This window comes from Aspergillus alliaceus (assembly GCF_009176365.1).
Source record: "Aspergillus alliaceus strain CBS 536.65 unplaced genomic scaffold BDW43scaffold_6, whole genome shotgun sequence".
NCBI lineage: Eukaryota > Fungi > Ascomycota > Eurotiomycetes > Eurotiales > Aspergillaceae > Aspergillus > Aspergillus alliaceus.
In genome coordinates, this window is record NW_022474689.1 from 1,015,423 (window position 1) to 1,034,747 (window position 19,325).

Sequence of the window (19,325 nt, forward strand, 5' to 3'; positions counted from 1 at the left end):
TGTAGTGAAGGTAATTAGTGAAAATATAACATTCGGTAAACTGGTTTAAACTGATTCATAAAGCAAAAATCTAAGCACCCTGGGTATATCAATCCAAACTTTGTGTGAATATCCCAGTCGTAAGGCAGGTAATTTCGTCCCCTGCAAGACTATATATCCATAAAATTAATCAAAAGTTACCTGATCCTTCACAGCCCGGGAACCAAGAACATAAGTGAGTGCCGATCAGTCCCCTAAAATTTACATAACCAAGCAACAAGCCTTTTCCAGCTTGCGCAACACACGTGGAAGAATCGCGTTGACCATCTGCTCGACGGGATCAGCCTGTTGTTGCTGTTGCTGCTGTTGTTGATGATGATGTTGCTGTTGCTGCTGGCCAGGATACTGGCTATGAGACTGGCCATAACCAGAGTGCAGCGGAGCCTCAGACATATCAGCCGGCCCGCCGGTAAGATTGACGTAGATACGTCCTGCATTTTCTTCCGTCGCATACTGGAGACCGAGTTCGCGACAGACTTGCTCCACGCGAGGTTTGATCTTCTGAACGTGGTTGGCAGAGTGATTGCCTTTGCCGACAATGCTGGAACCATAAAACCGTCAACCCTCTGTTCGTTGTACTGCAAAACAGCGCCGCCCCGGGACCACTTACACATGCAGATGGGTCTGGCCATGCGCCTTAGCATATTTAATCCGCTCCTCAAGTATCTCCTCCGCCTCTTCTACGAATTGTCCATGCAGGTCGATGGTATCGGGCGCCACACGCCCGTTGGCATTGTTCTCGCGAAAGATGAATTCAGATGCCTGCTTATTGTACTCCTCCATCTTGCGGCCGTGGGCTTTGCCCTGCTCGGATAATTCCTTGGCCTTTGCGCCATCACCGTCGGCGTACGCTTCTTGAGACTATTGTTTCGCCAATGTCGTTCAGAATTAGTCGCATAGGCCCGGATCAGATCTGGGTCTTGGAGGGGAAGCGCGATGCGTACACACCCGTTGGAAACATGAACCGCGCTTCTGGGCCTCCTGGCGGGCTAGGTCGCGGAGGCGATCGTATTCGGCTTCTGCATCACTGCTTTGCTCGTGGTTGAAGGCTGTTTGTGTTGCGAGACGGTTAGTCGGGTATTTCTGGGATTCAGCGACGATGTTCGGAGGAGAGGGTCTTACCACGAGAGCCCATATGGGACACTTCGTGCATTTTGACGGTGGAGGGAATTGATATATATATATATAGAATCTATAATAATAAGAGTAATAGTATCAAATCTATGAAACCAAAACTCCAGATGCAATGCTCAAGTAGGCAACTGTATGATAGGTATATCTTAAGACATGAATGAGAAGGGGAAAAGATCGGATCGGGGATCAAAGGCGGTAGTCCTGAAATCTACGGACAAACCATAGTTGTGCACACGGTGGACCTCGACAGAGATCGGTTGGCTCAACCACATCCAGGGTTCAAGGGCCAGGCTGTGCAAGCCTCTGGGTGGACGCTCCGGAGAATACATTGATTCACTCGAAGTAGATTACAAGATCCATTGGATAGATTGATTGGTTGAATTATGGGTCGTGTCCCATCTATCGTTTGATCCAAATTTGCTCTTCATAGATTAGGTAATACTACTGATCAAAGTGTGAAGTTATATAAGTCACGGGACTTCTATTTGAATTATGATATTTTTGATTAATCGATTGATTATAGTTACTTTTAGCCTTCAATGTGGATGAGCACGACCCAGGCTCCAACAGAATGGGAACTACTAGTAGCTGGTAGTCATCCCCCGTCGTCTCGAAGGATCCTGTCGGCCAGTGTAGTACAAAGTGTATTCCAATTGTCTGATTCTCAAGCCGCAAATGGTTAACGCCATCATGATCCATTGTTGGTACTCTCCTCGGTGTCCATGATGTACTCCATCTGGAAGGAGAGATGATTTAGTACCTGAAATCCCGGCCTCAATAGTTTTGCTTGGACCCATAGTTTTACCGATATCACATATGCCCTGGAACGTGATTGCACACAGCATTTGCATAGTGCGAGGTAAAGAAATTGACTAGAAGCACTAGAGAGTGGAGCGCCAGGATTAGTCAGATTGCAGAGCCATGGGTGGTGCCACAGCAGGCTTTCCATTGCATCAGGGCTGATAACGAGGGCCAGGATCTCTTCAGGGCTGTGAAATAGGGGGGAATGTGAAACGCGGCTGCTACAGTTCATCCATCATACGGCGCAGAGGCAGGGATGGTAACATTTGAGAGAAATGTGATTACGCCAACGTTGGGATGATTTTCCTCTTCAGACTTGTGCGGAGAGATAGAAGATCAACGGCAGTTGAAAGTGGAGTTTGCAATACAGTATTAATGCTGTATGATACACATACATAGCTGTAAGCACTCCATTCCCCTTTGCTTACATACAGCAACAGCAGCTCCACATGGCTTTCTTACGGAGTACAGAAGAATATCACTGGAAATTCTATAGATGGAGCATAGGCGTAAGTAACGTGCGGAAGGGGATCAAACTTCCGGGAACGTGGAAAGGGAAGTAAAACATTTAGTTTCAAAAATCTTTTGGCCTGGACACCGCAGGAATACATACAAAGTCGTGCCTGGCGATCTGAGGCCAAACCATGGTGTCGTTTCTCCACTGGTGGCGGCTCTTCGAAACTGAAAATATTCACCATTCTAGCATGCCATGGGACATTTCAAATTGACATTTTTGCGCCGCATCTCGTGAGACGTGAGCTTTATTTACGATGAATTCTTCTATCGGGCCTCCCGCCATCTTACAGATATACTTTTTGAAGATTGAAATCCGCTGACTATTCAAACGCGGGACAATCCATCTGCTAGTACTCCGTACCTCTCTTATGTCATACAGGTAGATCTGCATGGCCCGGAAATTAAGTCATCCCGGTTCAAGTAACGATCAGGAGACACCTCCTACTAGATCGGACCCAGTAACGTCTATTCTTCTCCATGTCGAGACTCTGGCGCGTTTAACATGGGCTCTTGGCTTTCGATCAGGGAATATGTATATGTCAGCTTATGGGAGATTGTGCGAAACAGTTCTATGCCAGTAATTCAGAATGGTAAACATATTCGCTACACTGATACACAGCGACTAGGATGCTTTGATCGCAAAATCACCTTAGAGCCACTCATTAAAAAGGGGATGGTCGATCTAGAATAGTCATTGGTTGGTAAGATATTTGGGGCCACACCATCCCCTTACGATTATAGCCAATGAAAAAAGTGAATTCCAGTAGCTTTAGCCATTACCAAACCAAACCCCCCACTGCCCCCCCTATTGATACTCCAGTCGTAAAGCACCGGTTATCGTTCCAGAAGGAAAAGGAAAACCGAAAAAGCCTTTTTTTTTTTTTTTTTTTCTTTGACTTCCCTTTGGTTCCCTTCTCCGGCAGCTGTCCAGTAAGTTGGAACCCCCCCATTCCCATTCCCACTCTCCTTTTTGGGTCTCTCACTCGCTCGCTCTCTCTCTCCTCTCGCTTTCTCCGACGCCCCTCCAAGTCTCCCAAAGCCCCCTTACCTGAGCTTATCCTCGCCATCTTTTCAGCCTCTCTCTTCCTTCTATTCCTCTTTTCCTCGATCAATCACTCTATCGGTTCCAGCAGGCCGGGTTGTGAAAGATTTACTCACTCCATACTGTTTTAATCTTCGTGTTGGCTGCCTTTTCTTCCCTTCTTGACGCTATTGTTCTTGTGTTCGTCAGCCTCGGGGTAGCATTTGTTTCACTTTCCTTTCGAACCTCCTTTCCGCCGCGTCCCAAGACCGTGCTCCAATAATCGAATTTTTCTCCCCCTTACTCCGTTCATTTGCGGTCTCTCTGCCTTTCAATAATACCATCCGGAATTATATTCCAATCTTTTAATCCTTTTACCCTATTGAGTGTGTGAAATATCATCTCTTTTCTGGAGAGAGAATTTGTGTTCGGTGAGTGGCCTTTTATCGATATTTCCTTTCCTAGGGAACTGTCGTCCTCCTGGCGACATGACTATCCTCACGTACGACCTGTGACGATGGCCGATGCATCAACTGTTACTCCTTGCGTTAGCACAGTAATCAGCTTTGTTTTCCTTTTTTTCCTTTTTTCCTTTTTTCCTTTTTTCCTTTTTTTATTTCATATTTTTATTTTACGCGATAGTTATCTGGGTCACCTCGTGTTATAGCACGTTTGGAGTTGGTCTACAGTTTGGTTTCGAAACGTGGAAAGTGCGCACTATCACTGACGCCCATATCTTTAAATAGATTCCCTTATATCCAATACGACGCCGGACACTTCACATCCCTATAAACCATCGAACTGCACTGTCAGTCACTGTCATTAACGGCCGCCAAGATGGGTTGCGGAATGAGCACCGAAGATAAAGAGGGGAAGGCCCGTAACGAAGAGATCGAGAACCAGCTCAAGCGGGACAAGATGATGCAGCGCAATGAAATTAAGATGCTTTTGCTCGGTATGCAACCGACCTCACTTGGGAGGTTTCCCGCAATTATGTGTTGGACAGCCTGTTGACAATTACTCTGCAGGAGCGGGAGAGTCGGGCAAGTCGACAATCTTGAAGCAGATGAAACTGATCCACGAGGGCGGGTACTCGCGCGATGAAAGAGAATCCTTCAAGGAAATCATTTACAGTAACACGGTCCAGTCGATGCGAGTTATTCTGGAAGCAATGGAGTCGTTGGAACTGCCCCTAGAGGATGCTCGCCACGAGTACCACGTTCAGACCATCTTCATGCAGCCCGCTCAGATTGAAGGTGACAGCCTACCCCCGGAGGTCGGAAATGCGATTGGGGCTTTGTGGCGCGACAGTGGTGTGCAGGAATGCTTCAAACGGTCTCGTGAATACCAACTGAATGATTCTGCTAAATAGTGAGTCCTGATCGATGCAGTTACTCTCACTCTGACAGCCTGCTAACCATTATACCAGCTACTTCGATGCTGTTGAGCGCATTGCCCAGCCCGATTATCTCCCTACGGACCAGGATGTTCTTCGTTCCCGTGTCAAGACTACCGGTATCACTGAAACCACATTCATCATCGGCGATTTGACATACCGGATGTTCGACGTCGGTGGTCAACGTTCTGAGCGTAAGAAGTGGATCCACTGTTTCGAGAACGTGACCACGATTCTTTTCTTGGTCGCCATCTCCGAATACGACCAGCTGTTGTTCGAAGACGAGACGGTCAACCGTATGCAGGAGGCACTCACTCTGTTCGATTCAATCTGCAACTCCCGGTGGTTCGTCAAGACATCCATCATTCTCTTCCTTAACAAGATCGATCGCTTTAAGGAGAAGCTGCCCGTCAGCCCCATGAAAAACTATTTCCCTGACTATGAGGGTGGTGCTGACTATGCTGCCGCTTGTGATTATATCCTCAACCGCTTTGTGTCACTCAACCAGGCCGAGCAGAAGCAGATTTACACGCACTTTACGTGCGCGACTGATACTACACAGATTCGATTCGTCATGGCTGCAGTAAATGGTGAGTTTCCGCATATCATTGATTCGCTTCCGCTTTACTAATAAATGTTCTAGACATCATCATCCAGGAGAACCTTCGACTCTGTGGTCTGATCTAATGAACAGGATGCTTTGACTGAGTACCTGTCTCAATATCCGACATTTTAGACCGTATGCTATGTGACTTATAATTTTCCTTTTTGTCTTTTCTTTTGGATGTGTTCGTCATACCTTTTGATTTTTGAAAGAACCTGGCGTTGAAGACATTCACTTGTCTATTCTAATTTTTCTTTTCCTTCTCTTTTTCCTTTGTATTGAAATGATATCTAGCCAGCTCTTTGTTATCAGCATCACTCTCAGAGCAGCAGTTCCTTGTTTCCTTTTGCCCTTCCCTGGGGAAAGGGTTCAATGTTGAACAAGTTACGCCTTTTCTTTTCTTGTCTCCTTTTCTTTTCCGTCATTTTCATTTAATTTTGTGTCTGGTTACCCTATCCCTCACTCAATTTCCTCTTTTGTTTATGTGTTGGTTTTGAACGCTGGATATCCCATCTTCTCTTGGTGCCCTCGTGTGTAATTTTGTCACGCATCTTTCCTGTCTCACGTCCACTGGGAACAATGAACGACGACAGGGCCACGGGCACGGGGAATGGCAGGGTACGTGGATTATCATGTCTTTTTCTCATGTGTCATGCCGGGTCGGTCATTGGGTCATAGTCAAAACTAAGGATTGTGAAATATACTGTTTGTACTAATTTTCCTGTAGATTGTAAATAAATTAAAATGAAGATCACTCGAGTTGAACATATCTAAATCCGTTGCGCTGTATGTACATGGATATCAAGACCTTGCGGAGGTTGAAATTCTGCTATGGAGATAGATGCCCATCCAAACACCCGTACTCCATACATAAAACGCTGTATAAACATAAGATAGATAGATGCGTATCAGAAACGCAATTTCGGACCGAGAAATACAATCAATACCGCAACGAGCCATAATCCGAAGATCCACGCATAAAGCATCATCCGTCCCCACCACCCTTTGCCTTCTGTCATGCGACGCAACAACCCCATCCGTCGCTCTGCGGCCTCCATGTTGCCCGTCGTGCGGTCTAGGCCCTCGACGGCACGGGTCAGCACAGACTTTTCGGATTCTAGCGAGGATTGGAAAGCTTGCGAAGAAGATTTAAGCTGCGTTGCAAGGGACAAAAGAGAGTTGGTAAGGTCTTCTTGTTCGCGACGATGTGTGTCAAGCGTTTCTTCCGTTGATTGGACCTTACTCGAAGACGGCTGTGCCATTGTATTATGATCATGTAGAGAGGAACCTGTGGCTGTGGCCGGGGCGTCTGTCGGGCTATTATATCGGTTTCGTAAGGTCGACGATGGTGTCGGCGAAATTGTAGCTGTAGCTGTAGCATCAGCCGTCGTCGTCGACCGCGTCATCTCGTTGTGCATAGTCTCAGACTCATGCCCAGGGACCGCCCTCAATTTCTCCGTCGCAGCAGTCTTCTCCTTATCCTCCGTCTTCCCCTCTACTAACTCCCGCCCTTCATCATATGTACTTGTCTCCTCCGGTGTCCCGAGGAAATCCTCTCCGTCCAGTGACTCCTCGTCCTCGACCTCGTAAACACCCTCTACATCCTGCCCCCCTTTCACGGGAAACTGTACATCCGCCTCGACATTTAGTTGATCTAGTACACTCTGCAACTGTTTCAGAATCTGTCGGTCCCGGGTAATATCCGATTTAATTTCATGCCGACGATCGACTGGTTTAATCTGCGGGAGACTTCGCTCTAGTTCCTGGAGTGTTGCGCGGGCGTACTCTATATTCTGGATTATAGAAATAAGTCAGCTTACACCTTAATAAACACTTGACCTTTCATATCTGGCCAGCTATGCATCCAAGTTCTAGCTAGCTAGCTAGCAAGCCGATAAGGAGCGGAGCCCGTCCCAAAAGAATATAAAGGGAAAGGAAAACAAGTACGCACAGCTCCAACCCTCATACGCTGATATTCCGACCGTCGAAGCGGTTTCAGGTCCGCGGAGGACGAGAGTAGATTATGTTCAAGTCGGGCGAGCAGTCGTGATAGAGATAGGTTCGTGAGGTTCGGATCGGAGGTGAAGGTTGTTATTGTCATCTTTGCCGAGTTGTTTTGGTTTTGTTTAGATTTTTTTCCCCCACAACCCGGGGTGCGGTTTTAGAAGTTTCTTTCGGTCCGGGTTCGCTTTATGATTTTATTTTTTTTATTTTTTCTTTTTTTCGAGGGCGGGGTTTGAGTGAGGGGAGTTGGGCTGCGACTTATTTGTTGGCATGTTTTTGGGGACGGGCTATCGCAAGCACACATGCGTATCGAGCAATCAGTGCCCGTTGGCTGCGATGACTAAGCTGGGTATGTATGTGGTTATGGGGCATGTGACTTTGTTCCTGTCCATGGTCAGGTGGTTTCATACATGTTTTAGATGGAGGATTTACGATGGATAGAGTGGTTTCGGCAGGTTCTAGGTAGTGGAAAAAGGGAAAGTTAAAGATTTCATGAAATTCAACATCGTTAACTCATCATCAGTCATCAATAGAAGTAAGAGAACTTTGAGCTTCTGCTTGTTTAAACAATCCGCCACCCATTAGGCACCATTTTTTAGAGTGAAAAAAACTAATTAAAAAACATGCACCTGAATGACCCGAAAATATCCGTGGTGGAATGTAAAAAAAAAATTATCCTATCCAGATCCAGTGAGAGACTACATGGGACGGACATAATCACCCATTTAACTGTATTCGACCTTCGTCCGTCTGTACGTCCGAACGCCCCCTTCATCCGCATCGTAAAGATGCTGGACGACCTGGTTGCGCTTCTGGACAGAACGGGTCCCATCCGGGGCTGACATGCCGGAAAATTCTTGCGCGTCGAGCGCCTGCGACCCAGTCGATCGATCGGCGGTCTCAATGCAAGATCCAAGAGATCCAGATCCCTCAGGGGGCAACAGCCCGGCGCTGCGCCCAGCGTCCGTCCCAGCGGTGGAAGGCCGACTATCTCCCGGACATCGGCCCAGCTCAGATGGGGCAACCACGCAAGGTGGCTGCGCCTGCTGATACGATTGCGTAGATCTGGCACCCCGTTCCCGGCCTAGAATGGCAGCCAGATAACCACTCGAGGGCAGCTGTGTGGAATGGGACAGGGGCAGCAGAATATCACAGGCTGAAGGGAGTCCGGCTACACCGTCGGATGACGGGTCTGCTCGATAGTAGGGCATTCCATGGTCCACTAGACCAGCTGGCCCTTCGCCACCTCGTTTTTCTTCTGGCGAAAAAGAAAAGGGCGGCGGATCCATTTGCCTCTCTGGCGGTGCGTATCTGCCCAGATGTCGACGTCTGATACGTTGAACGAAGGCTAGGATGCAGAGTATGCAGGCGACGACGAACGAGATCCAGAATGAAAGGGTCTGGATATCTTTCACGGCGCCGTTGGCGTTCTCATGGCCCATTGCCTGCAAATCTTTGTCTCCTTTTTCCAGGAGAATCTTGACTGTTTTCTTCGGAGAAGTTGGAGGTGTGTGTATCGTTCAGTTTGTCTTTCTCGACAGTCTGTCTGACCAGTACTGGAGATGGCTGTACAAGGCGAAAGTACACCAAAGATTGCCAATATTCTTGAGACGTATGTAAGCTTGAGATGAGGAGCAGATCCTGTTTGGGGGGCCAGCCAGCCAAAATAAAAAAAATAAAAATAAAAAAAGAAGCGAAACGAGAGCAAAAGTAGAGGTAATATTGAGCTCGTCTTCTTTGCACAGCTATAACTATGAGCGGTATACAGGGATTCTTATAATCCAGGCCATGCCCAGCAGAGGTACTTGAATCAAAAAGAAAATAACACTTCGTCTCAAGAGGGACCCAGTGAGGGAATTGCTACTCTCTAAAAAGTATTCCAGTAAAATGACAGACTCCACCATGCAGGCACACCTATACAACCCTGCGTCATGCAGCCATTCTTGAAGCACGCTTTAGTACTTAGTTGGTAAGAGGGGGAAGTCCAGCTGCGCGAGAACCAGCCACGAGATGTTAAACGGTAGACAAGGACCCATGAGAAAACAGGACCAACCCGGAGATTGAATTGTACTACGAATCGAGGGCCAGATATGACCAAGAACGCGGCAAGAAGGTCAATAGGCAAGGCAGGTTCAGCTGCCCTGAAAGAGCGCCACCCTCCGCGGTCCCGGCTAAACAGAGGAGCTTCTCCCGCTAGTTCGTTAGGCGCACTTAGCGAGGGACGCCATCCTCCAAGGACTCTAAATAAGGCTGGCTATCGGCACTAAAATGGTTGCGGCTCGATCTCGATGATGACGGCGGAAGGCCGATAGCAAGTGGAAATTCCGGTCCAAGGAAGTGGGGGTGAAGTTGTTCGGAATGTCTCAATCAATGTATATAAAAATAAAAGTAAAAATAATAATAATAATAATTATAATAATAATTTATTCTTGGAAAAAGTTCAAGTTGTATGACTTGATCCCCTATCCCGGAAAGGTTCCAATTTAATCCCCGCGACCCATTTAGTTTGTACTGAATAAATAAATGATTTTTGAATTGTTGCTGTTGCTGTTCTATATTGGTTGAGCCAGTCCCTTTTAGGATACAACTCTCCCTCCCTCTCTCTCTCTCTCTCTCTTTCTCAGCTCAGCCCATCATCCGATCGTCTGCAGATCTAGGTCGGTTTGCATATCTCCAAGTATATTGACAGGAGAAACGGAACTAGTCTCGCATCAGGTAGCCATGGGATCCACGCGTGATGATCCCCTTGCTTTCTCGCCGTTGGCCTCTCTGACGATTGTCCCTTGACAGTTTCCTTAGCACGAACAACCTTTTTTTTTGTTTTTGTTTTCTTTTCCTTTTTCTTTTTCCTTTTTCCCCTCTTTCTTCTCCCTCGGCAATAATCTCCATTAGATTGTCTGTGCTAGCCCTGGCCTATTCCTTCCACCGAGGCGACTGAGACTACTGACTCACTAGTATCTTAGATCTACTCTTGGCAAAAGAAATAAAGACAAATCCTGTCAGTGTGGCGGAAAAGCTGATGATCAACTGTGGCGTCAAGTCTCCGTGGCTTTTTTGACGCCAGTTAATTTACAGGGATGGACTTTTTTCAACCTTGATCCACTCGGATTGTTCTATCAAGTATATCATTGAGCATTCCTCCCCCGTTTGACCCAACAACCAGGTCCTCTTCAATGCATGCTGCTAAAAGTCGGCTGCCCCACCAATCAGGTTATGGAAGCTTAGACTTACATTAGACCGAGTCGGGGCGAAAAACTAAGAGGTAAAAGAGGCAAACGGAGAGTTGTGACCTATAGCTTTGCGGTGATACTCGGCTTTGGGGCCAGCTCCTCTCTAGCGCGGTCTCGAAGCACCTTTCGCAAGATCTTCCCTGAAGGGTTTTTTGGGATCGCATCAACAAACACTACCCCGCCAGTGATCCTCTTGATAGCGGAGACCTTCCCGTCCACGAATGCGATAAGGTCCTGCGCCGAGGCGCTCTGTCCAGGCTTCAACACTATATACGCCCGAGGGCGCTCATCATCATTCCTACTCGGCGTCAGTGTATCGTGAGCTGTTCCTGATCGTGCATCAATCTCCAAAGAGACGAATAGATTGCTTACATTGGGACTCCAATAACTGCAGCATCAGCCACTGCAGGATGCTCCAACAAGAGGGCCTCTAACTCTGCCGGTGCGACTTGATTGCCTTTCACTTTGATCAGCTCCTAGAGCGGAATCTGTTAGTCAACGTATGCATAAGTTCTAGAAGGATGCATGCAAAGGCTTTTTTTTTCGCCATAAGTGGCAATTACGGATTAAATGCCGCACGACGTACCTTCTTTCGGTCCACTACGTAGAATTTCCCCTCGTCGTCAATGTACGCGATATCCCCCGTTTTCAGCCATCCATCGTCCGTCTTGGTCTCCTTCGTGGCTTGTGGATTTCGCCAGTAGCCCTTCATGATATTCGGCGCCCGGACCCAGAGTTCACCCCGTTGGTTGCGCCCCAACTCGGTAACCCCGTCGTCAGCCATAATCTTCGCCTCACAATTGGGGTTCAGCTCTCCAACTGACGCCGTGTGACTGATGTCAGTAGGATTCCAGCCCATTATTGAGCATGTGGTTCTTTGGAGAAGCTTCCATGTTAGCTCGCATATGCTGCTTCGTTGAGAGGACCGCACAGATACTACAGGATACAACGTACTCGGTCATCCCCCAGCCTTGTTTCACGTTGATCCGTCCAGGTTCCCAGAGCGCCTCCACTTCCTCACAGATTTCCCTTCCCAATGGCGCTGCGCCGCTGTTAATGGCCTCGACGCTACTGAGGTCATATTTGCCGCTTTTAACTGCGGGATGCTTGGCTAGAGCAACCATTATGGGTGGTACCAAAAGAAGGTCCGAGATGCGGAACTTTTCCGTATATTCCAGCATCTTGAGGAAGTCGAACTTGGGCATAATGTACACAGGAGTCCCACGGTGCAGAGCACTTGCAATCAGAATGTTCTGGGCCATCGCATGGTACATCGGCAGGAAACAGAGCCACCGAGCCCTGGCCTGCCTTTCCCTCCAGTCCGGATTCAAATAGAATGAATAGCTAGCCTGGAGCATGTTCGCACAATAATTCTTATGAGTGATCTCCACCCCCTTAGGCCTCCCCGTTGTTCCACTGGAATAGTTAAGGGCAAGGGTACGGTTGGCCTCCTCCGGGGTCGCCAAATCGTCCCATACAAACCGGCTTCCTTCCTCCACGGACGCCACCAGCTCACCCCAATAGCGACAACCCTTCTTACCCTCTCCCTGTTTATCGAAAATGGCATTGTCAAACACAAACACCTGGTCCCGACTCAAGCCTGCTACCTGCGCAGCCTCAATACCCGTGTCGAGGCTGCCTTCAGCGCAAAGGAGATACATCGCACCGCTATCCTGTAGCTGGTATGCCAGTTCCCTCGCAACATAGGTGGGGTTAGCCCCAGAGAAGATCCCTCCCGCCATGATAATCCCCAAAAAGGCGACCGGGAAGAAGAGATCGTTGCCCGAGAAGAGCAAGACCCGATCTCCGGTCTGGAGACCGGCTTTCCGCAATCCTGCTGCGAAGCGTTGACACCATAGTCGGAAATCATGGGTGGTGAAGTAATGGGTGTCGGGACGGGCCGCTTCAGAAAAGCACCTGTGTGTCTTAGACAAGGGGTGAGTGGGCGACGTGAACAGCAGAGATGCTAAATGCGCATCCGGGATATCCGTCTGCCAACGAGACCTGAAAGGCATCTTGAACTCTTAGACGATCTCTTCAGAAAAACAAAAATAAAATACTCTTCAACTATGAAGAAACAACACGATAATGCTGCCAACAAGTGGTAGACAAGCCGAGTATGTGATAAAACAATAGAAGACTTTGCGAACACCGCAAAGAGAAGCAGCCCATTCAGAGGTATATAAAGGCCGAACAAAGCCACAGAACCAACTAACTCAATCATGCAACCCCCAAAATTCAGACACCCTCAGCAAACGTCCAAGTGAATAACTTATCCACTTGCTTTTGTGCATAACTCCTTTAAACCAACCCCAACCTCATACAAGCCAAGTTAAAGCTTTCCCCGCATCTGGGGTCGGTCACGTTGGCTACCAATCAGGTTTGCCGCGCGCGAAGATCCCGAGGAAGTAGAGGACCATGACCTCGGGTCTTGTTATCTTTGCTGCACTGTACCACCTGGAAATATGTGACACCGTTGAGGGGGTGTTGGGGGCGTGACTTGGTTGGTGGGATCGAATCCCTTGCATTGGTGCATTGATAACCCATTTATCCGGGGAAATACATCAATCAGTCAAGATCTTGAATAAAGACGAGAAAAAAATGGGGGATGTATGTGAGTGATATGTTCAATCCGTATTGTATGGAGTGAATAAAATATTCGAAAAAAAAATTCTACACCCAATCTGCCATTTTCCTACCATAATCATCACGCTAGATCTTATAGGCCAAGACAACCCTGAACAAGTCACTGAAGAAGAGAAGAGGACAAGAAACAACCAACATAGACACCTTGAAATTGCACAACATGGGAGGGATGGATACATTAACTTCATTACGCCTCCTCTCCTCCAAGACACACCAGCGCTGCCCTCAACCCACTCACGATCCTCTCCTCTAGTCGGTTCTCAGCCCCGGACGATGGAGCATTCACCGGTTTCTGGCGCAACAGCTCTACTTCTTTTTCGCTGGTGGCCACAATCCGGGCTCGAAGAAGCTGTCTTCGTTCTAGGAGGTCTTCGATGTCTTCCTTGACTTTTGATTTGTCCCATTTGAGCTCCTGGATTGATTCGGCATCCATCCCGGCGCTGGGCCCGGCTTCGCGGAATCGATCAAGCATGAAGGAGATTAGTGCTAGTGAATATGCTTCGGATGTCATACTCAGGCAAATGCGTCGGGCCGTAGACCCGCCTGTGCGGTCGGCAGCGAAGACCTCGGCTGCCCGCATAAGTTGACCCTCGAACTGATTGAGGAAGGCTGCTACTTCGGGCGCTGTACGAATAACATGGTAAAGGAGGTTTAGACACAGTGGAAGGATACCGCCGGTCCAGATGGCATACAGCCTGGGTAGAGGATCGAAGGGACCAAAGCCCTTGGGCTGTCGCAGGACGTTTGTCAGGCGGCTTGTAGAGAGTCGGACTAGAACTACTTCGACAGCGAGGTGTTCTGCTAGCATGGGTATGGTCGACAGTTTCACAAGAAAAGAGATACTGAGTTCGCCGTAGACGGGATCGCCAGCAATGGCCAATTGATCAGCCCACGAAAATAGCGAAGTTGCATGACGGGCTGTGTCATTGTCTGCGATGTGGTAAACGATATGCTCGTATATGCGATCAACATTCTTCACCTGCAAGCAACTCTGTAAAATGGCCGTTAAAAGGGCAAAGTCCTTCGGAGCACATTTTTCTGGCTGATCATGCAAGTACGCAGTCAAAGACTTGAATCCTTGAGCGACCACTGTCTTTGCTATCTCGACGACTAGCCCCAAGTCAGAAGATACTTCCGCTTTCTTACTGAGCGTTTCGGGCGTGGTCCGTGAAGGTAAATCAAGATGGAACTGAAGGGCAAGGAAGAGCACGTTGAGAAGGGCCCGGTAATACTCGATGTCATCGTTTATCAATGCATCCTCATAGGTTGCGCGGCGAGAGCGCAATGCATCCCACACAACCCCAAGGAGACCAAACACCTCAGCACCTCGGGATCCAATCTCGACGAGTCGCTGGAGTAGAGCTTGAGCAAAATCCACTCGGGTTTGTTGAATACGTGCGAAAATAGTTTCTTGTGGGACGCCGTTTATATTAGCTTCGAGGCATCTCTGTACAACCACAGCCATCGATTTCTGAACCTCACGATCCGTCATGAAATCTGCACAATGCTCGATGGCGAAGAACTTCCAACTATGGAGGAGCGACTACAGTTGCAGAATGTTAGAGCTTATTCACATGATGATTGCATGAGTACATACCACTTTAGCCTCGACCAGCGACAGATTGAGATTGGCCCGTTCAAACTCTTGGTTGAACCCTTGATTTCGGCTCCCTGCCCATGCGAAATCGTAAGAAAGAAGTTTTTCGCCTAAGCGAAGGTCATAACAATAATCAGGCCCCAGAGTGCGAGGCTGCAAAGAAGTCCTTTTGAAATCGGCTAGCTTGCATCCTGAGTATCTCATCTCAAAGTTTTTCTTTAAGTTGGAATGTAGCGAGGCATTGTATCCCGAAACCTCTACTGCATCCTTCGCGTACCAAGAAACGAGAGGAATCAAGGTCTTATAAAAAGTCCGGTCATGCATTTCCTTGGCAGAATGTAAATATACGGTGCATAGATCAGCAACAACAGCAGCAATACGCGTGGTAAAGATCTGATCCATCACAGATAATGAGGGTATCTTCAGCTTCGAAACATAATTCACGAGACTGGAGAAAAACTGAGAATTCTTTCTCAATTCAGAGGTAGCCCAGGGCCAACACTCCTGGGCATGAGAGACAAACTCCAGCAATGCAAGAGCTACCTGGAGATCAACCTGCTCTATGTTTGTGAGAGTGTCAAGAGCAATCTTCAAGAACGGTGTTCCTTTCATAGCCGGCACCTTTTGATCATCGGCCTTCTTCAGAGTTTGACGAGGTGACGATCCTGTAAGGATATAGACCGCGAGCCACTGCTGACGCTTGGTGACAAATGCCGACAGTAGCTGCCAGATTCCCAAATGTAGGTGCCGGTCACTTAATGGTTTGTCAAACTGTGATAGAACATCAAGGAAAAGACAAGACGATTCAGCTCCCAGATGACCAACTAAGGACGGGGGCTCTTTATCGGAATCTAAGATTGCACCCGTGATAAGTATGTTGAGAAGTGACAGAATAGGTAGACGGTAGGCGTCGTGCAGTGCGTATAATTTCACGAGGACTGGGGCTGCTTTGAATAGTTGCTCTTCTAATAAGGATGGTGGCATTTCGAGCAGCTGGGCGGCTTGTAGGAGTCTGGCTGTGAGCGCAAGTGTTGAATTAACTTGTTTCTCTACCAGAATCAAGTACCGAAGATACAACGTGGGCGGGGATTGAAGCCCGTCAACGATGAGCCGAAGGATTGGATTAAACGGCAGATCGTCTGCTGAGTGTGGCCGTAGAACATCTAAGAGATACGTTGCCGAGGAGGAGAAGACACCAGTAACTTTCGTGTCCGGTTTAGCGGTGTCATTCGTGCCATAAGCATAGTAGAGTATCCTTTCGAATGTCTTCGCGAGTGTGGTGTTTATCTCAAAGCTCTGCTCCGGAGCGTTAAAGCGCCAATTGATACTGCTATTATACACCTCGACCATTACTCGAACGAAGTTTACCATGACTCCCCTCATCATATGAGAGGGAACGCCAGCAGTCCAATCAGAAACAGCTGCTGTCTTGCCCATGATGCTATTTGGGTTTCTCCTCAGTACTGCACGAGTGACAGCATCGTCGACAACAGACTCGAATAAACGAACGCAGCGTAGGAGGAAAGGGTACTCGCCTGACGTAACCTCCAGAGCGGAGATGACAGCAGTCATAACGCCGCTCTTCCCATCAGAACCAAGTAGGCTGCTCCGAGACAGAAATGGCCATACCCTGCCAGGCAAGATTTCAAGGAGAGCAGTAACAAAACGCAGGCAGGCAATAGTAGAGTCCAAAATGATCTCTGAAACTGCCCTAGGGCCGATATTCGACAAATTGCGTTCGAGAATATCGAGTATCACTGAAACTATGTCACTTTGACGCGATAACCCATCGCTCGCCATCTCCAGGACTCTCTTAGCACCTGAGTCATCGTTATTCTGAATTTGTGTACCTTTAGAAGTGACAAGGAGATCTGCAAAGAGCCCTATGATTTCTGTGATGGAGTCTTCTCCCCATCCCGCTGAATACCCTCCGTTCTCATTCCACTCCTCTAGCCAGCTTCCAAGGTAGCTTAACGAAGAATACTGATGCTGCCACATAATAACAGCCGGTTTCGACTCGGATACCACTTGCCCAATTGTCGTAGACGGAACTTGAGATGAACCGGTGACAATCAAAGCATTACTGGTTTGGTTGTCGAGTAACTGTCTTCGAGGGGACGGACCGATCATTGGAAGGGATTCAACGAGGGTGACGAAATTTGCGTTCTCATCCTCCCGGATTGTTTCGTAGCCTTGAAAATCGGGTGGCACGGCCTGGGTGAACGTGTCCATATTCTCCATTTCAATGAGGATTTCGGGAATTCCTTCATCATTGATCAGGTTTTTGCTGATCAGAGCGCGACATAATTTCAAAAATGGCACCGTTTCATAGGGAAATCGTGACCGGGCTATGCGAAAGACGTTGTCCATTAAGAGATCATCCTTCATAAAAACTGATCGTGGGTCGCTGGAAGGCGCGGACAGGCTATTCGTGGGCCATGAATTTTCTGTAGATGAGCCCACAAGGATTGCCAGCACGGATTCCACAACTTCGGGGGAGTAATCTAAGTATACCACTGCTACTCGAATCAGATCAAGGAGCACCGTTCGAGCCCAACGGTTCGTTAACACATCATCAACGGCGGATGTAGACCCGACCTTCGTGGCTAGGTCCATAATAATTTCGAATGCCATGATCTTCACTTCATCCGAGGTCAAAAGAGCTATGGAATCATCAGCTGTGTACTTCGGAGATCGTGCACATTCTAACAATTCCTCATAAAGTGTCAGTTCTGATGCTCCGCCTGCGTTAGAATGAGGAGTATTTGATTGGAACGAGTCAACTGCGCTGTGGAACTGCTCTAACTCCCGAGTTTCTTTGTCGTTAAGTGCCAGTTCCCGCATAGTATTTAAAACCAGTCCCCACGCAAATGCCGCAGGGTTTGCAACTTTGGAATCTACCACTGCAGACACAAAGGCTTCATTCAGATGACCGATCTCATCCTTCGAGAGAAAATATGGCGTCTTTGGAATAGACTCCTGCGTCGGGTTTTTGCTTATGATGGAGGGAATGGTGAGCGGTAGCTTCATAAACGCAAGGGTCGTCAAGCTCACAAAAGCTTGAAGGGGTAGCAGCACTTCCTGGGGATTTTGACATGGCTTAAAAGGGTCAGCATATAGTAAAGTAATATCAGGATAAGTACTACTCACTATTTGGAGGGGTTCAAGGAAATTGTAGTCACCCATGAGACGTAGCCATGACAGAAAAACGCTGGCGGAAGGAAGCTCTGTAGATGCCTGTAGCTGTAAGAATAAAGTTTGCACGATGTGCAATATTTCTTCGACCAGGGCCGTCCTCCACATATCTTCTACGGCTTCACTACTTTCGGTGATTCCTAACCAGCCACCTTCTCCTTCCAAAGCGGAAAGTCGACTTTCAACAGCTTTAATGCATGCTTGAATGAAAGTGCAGCAGTCCTCGCCGGCAAGCTTTCCTTTGAAGACTGTTGCCCCCAACTGACACAGCAATTCGCTTCGGTTTTGTTCGGGTTTCTTAGGAGCATAATCGTCGGTTTTGCTATGCAGAAAGAGAGCGAACAGTTTGCGAGCCGTCTTTATAATATGTGTTCTTTCCGATAAATAAATATTTCGCAGACGTAGTCGCCTATTTCCTTCCGAAACAAAGTCCGTGGCATTTATCTCACGGCCTGCATTTTGACTGAAAATTTCAGAAAAGCTGGGCCCGGCCAACGACACGCGAAAGTTCTCGACACCAGTAGCACTCTGTAAGCTTGTAGTTTCCTCTTCCGCAAATCCAGATAAGAGACGTGTAGCGGGGCGGTTCTGCCATTCTAAAACAGCTATTCTTAGGGCGCTAATTTCATCGATGCCGGCTTTCGAACTTAACCATAAGGCGTCCGCTTTGAGTTCCTTAAGGTCATATGTAGCTTGCGTTGACGTCTCCGCATGGATAGCGGATGTTTTCGACTCAAAATCTGACTTCGATTTCGCCGAAGGGGAGGTGAATCCATTCAAACAGCTTGAAAGAAGCTGGACACTTTCCGGGTGCGACAAGAAAGCATGGAGGCTGCCGGTATCATCTACGTGATCTTCTGGGTTGCATGTATACAGGAAAGCTCTCTTCCAGGATCTAAGGAGACATCATAGTTAGCGTTATTCTCCTGTCACATATGCGAACGCGCATACAGAAGCTGGACGTCCCCGGAGAAGCACTTGTCCAGGGACGGGAAATAGGCTTCCGGGACGGGAGCCATTGGCGCAACAGCTATATCATTCTAAGACCTAGAGAGATATAGCTTGTAAGCGCAAGTTGAAAGGCGAAAAGGGAAGTAAGGTTGAAATCGTAGGAAGGGAAAAACACCAAGAGTAGGAAGCCG

General features: G+C 48.0%; 6 protein-coding genes across 6 annotated transcripts; 1 reads left to right on the forward strand and 5 right to left on the reverse strand.

Moving 5' to 3' along the window:
• Nucleotides 1–14: 14 nt before the first annotated feature.
• On the reverse strand, nt 15–1,458 carry BDW43DRAFT_265483 (Smr domain-containing protein). Its single transcript, XM_032040792.1, has 4 exons — nt 1,162–1,458; nt 988–1,088; nt 650–900; nt 15–580 (listed from the first exon to the last, which is right to left on the reverse strand). Exons 1-4 carry the CDS (start codon nt 1,190–1,192, stop codon nt 241–243), a joined length of 723 nt encoding a protein of 240 aa, XP_031904255.1. The 5' UTR covers nt 1,193–1,458; the 3' UTR covers nt 15–240.
• Nucleotides 1,459–4,118: 2,660 nt separating this feature from the next.
• On the forward strand, nt 4,119–6,276 carry gpaA (guanine nucleotide-binding protein subunit alpha gpaA). The gene is made up of 4 exons (XM_032040793.1): nt 4,119–4,466; nt 4,540–4,882; nt 4,941–5,497; nt 5,551–6,276. The coding sequence occupies exons 1-4, from the start codon at nt 4,349–4,351 to the stop codon at nt 5,592–5,594; spliced, it is 1,062 nt and encodes a 353-aa protein (XP_031904256.1). The 5' UTR covers nt 4,119–4,348; the 3' UTR covers nt 5,595–6,276.
• On the reverse strand, nt 6,251–8,014 carry BDW43DRAFT_265494 (uncharacterized protein). Its single transcript, XM_032040794.1, has 3 exons — nt 7,948–8,014; nt 7,463–7,899; nt 6,251–7,304 (listed from the first exon to the last, which is right to left on the reverse strand). The coding sequence occupies exons 2-3, from the start codon at nt 7,610–7,612 to the stop codon at nt 6,420–6,422; spliced, it is 1,035 nt and encodes a 344-aa protein (XP_031904257.1). The 5' UTR covers nt 7,613–7,899; nt 7,948–8,014; the 3' UTR covers nt 6,251–6,419.
• A 26-nt stretch (nt 8,015–8,040) lies between these two features.
• On the reverse strand, nt 8,041–9,281 carry BDW43DRAFT_206925 (uncharacterized protein). Its single transcript, XM_032039213.1, has one exon. It carries the CDS (start codon nt 8,955–8,957, stop codon nt 8,241–8,243), a length of 717 nt encoding a protein of 238 aa, XP_031904258.1. The 5' UTR covers nt 8,958–9,281; the 3' UTR covers nt 8,041–8,240.
• A 1,323-nt stretch (nt 9,282–10,604) lies between these two features.
• Nucleotides 10,605–12,940, reverse strand: BDW43DRAFT_206935 (acyl--CoA ligase). The gene is made up of 4 exons (XM_032039215.1): nt 11,700–12,940; nt 11,332–11,620; nt 11,118–11,221; nt 10,605–11,043 (listed from the first exon to the last, which is right to left on the reverse strand). Exons 1-4 carry the CDS (start codon nt 12,758–12,760, stop codon nt 10,806–10,808), a joined length of 1,692 nt encoding a protein of 563 aa, XP_031904259.1. The 5' UTR covers nt 12,761–12,940; the 3' UTR covers nt 10,605–10,805.
• Nucleotides 12,941–13,390: 450 nt separating this feature from the next.
• BDW43DRAFT_206933 (nucleoporin) lies at nt 13,391–19,319 on the reverse strand. The gene is made up of 4 exons (XM_032039214.1): nt 19,135–19,319; nt 18,139–19,078; nt 14,989–18,087; nt 13,391–14,934 (listed from the first exon to the last, which is right to left on the reverse strand). Exons 1-4 carry the CDS (start codon nt 19,200–19,202, stop codon nt 13,579–13,581), a joined length of 5,463 nt encoding a protein of 1,820 aa, XP_031904260.1. The 5' UTR covers nt 19,203–19,319; the 3' UTR covers nt 13,391–13,578.
• Nucleotides 19,320–19,325: the final 6 nt, after the last annotated feature.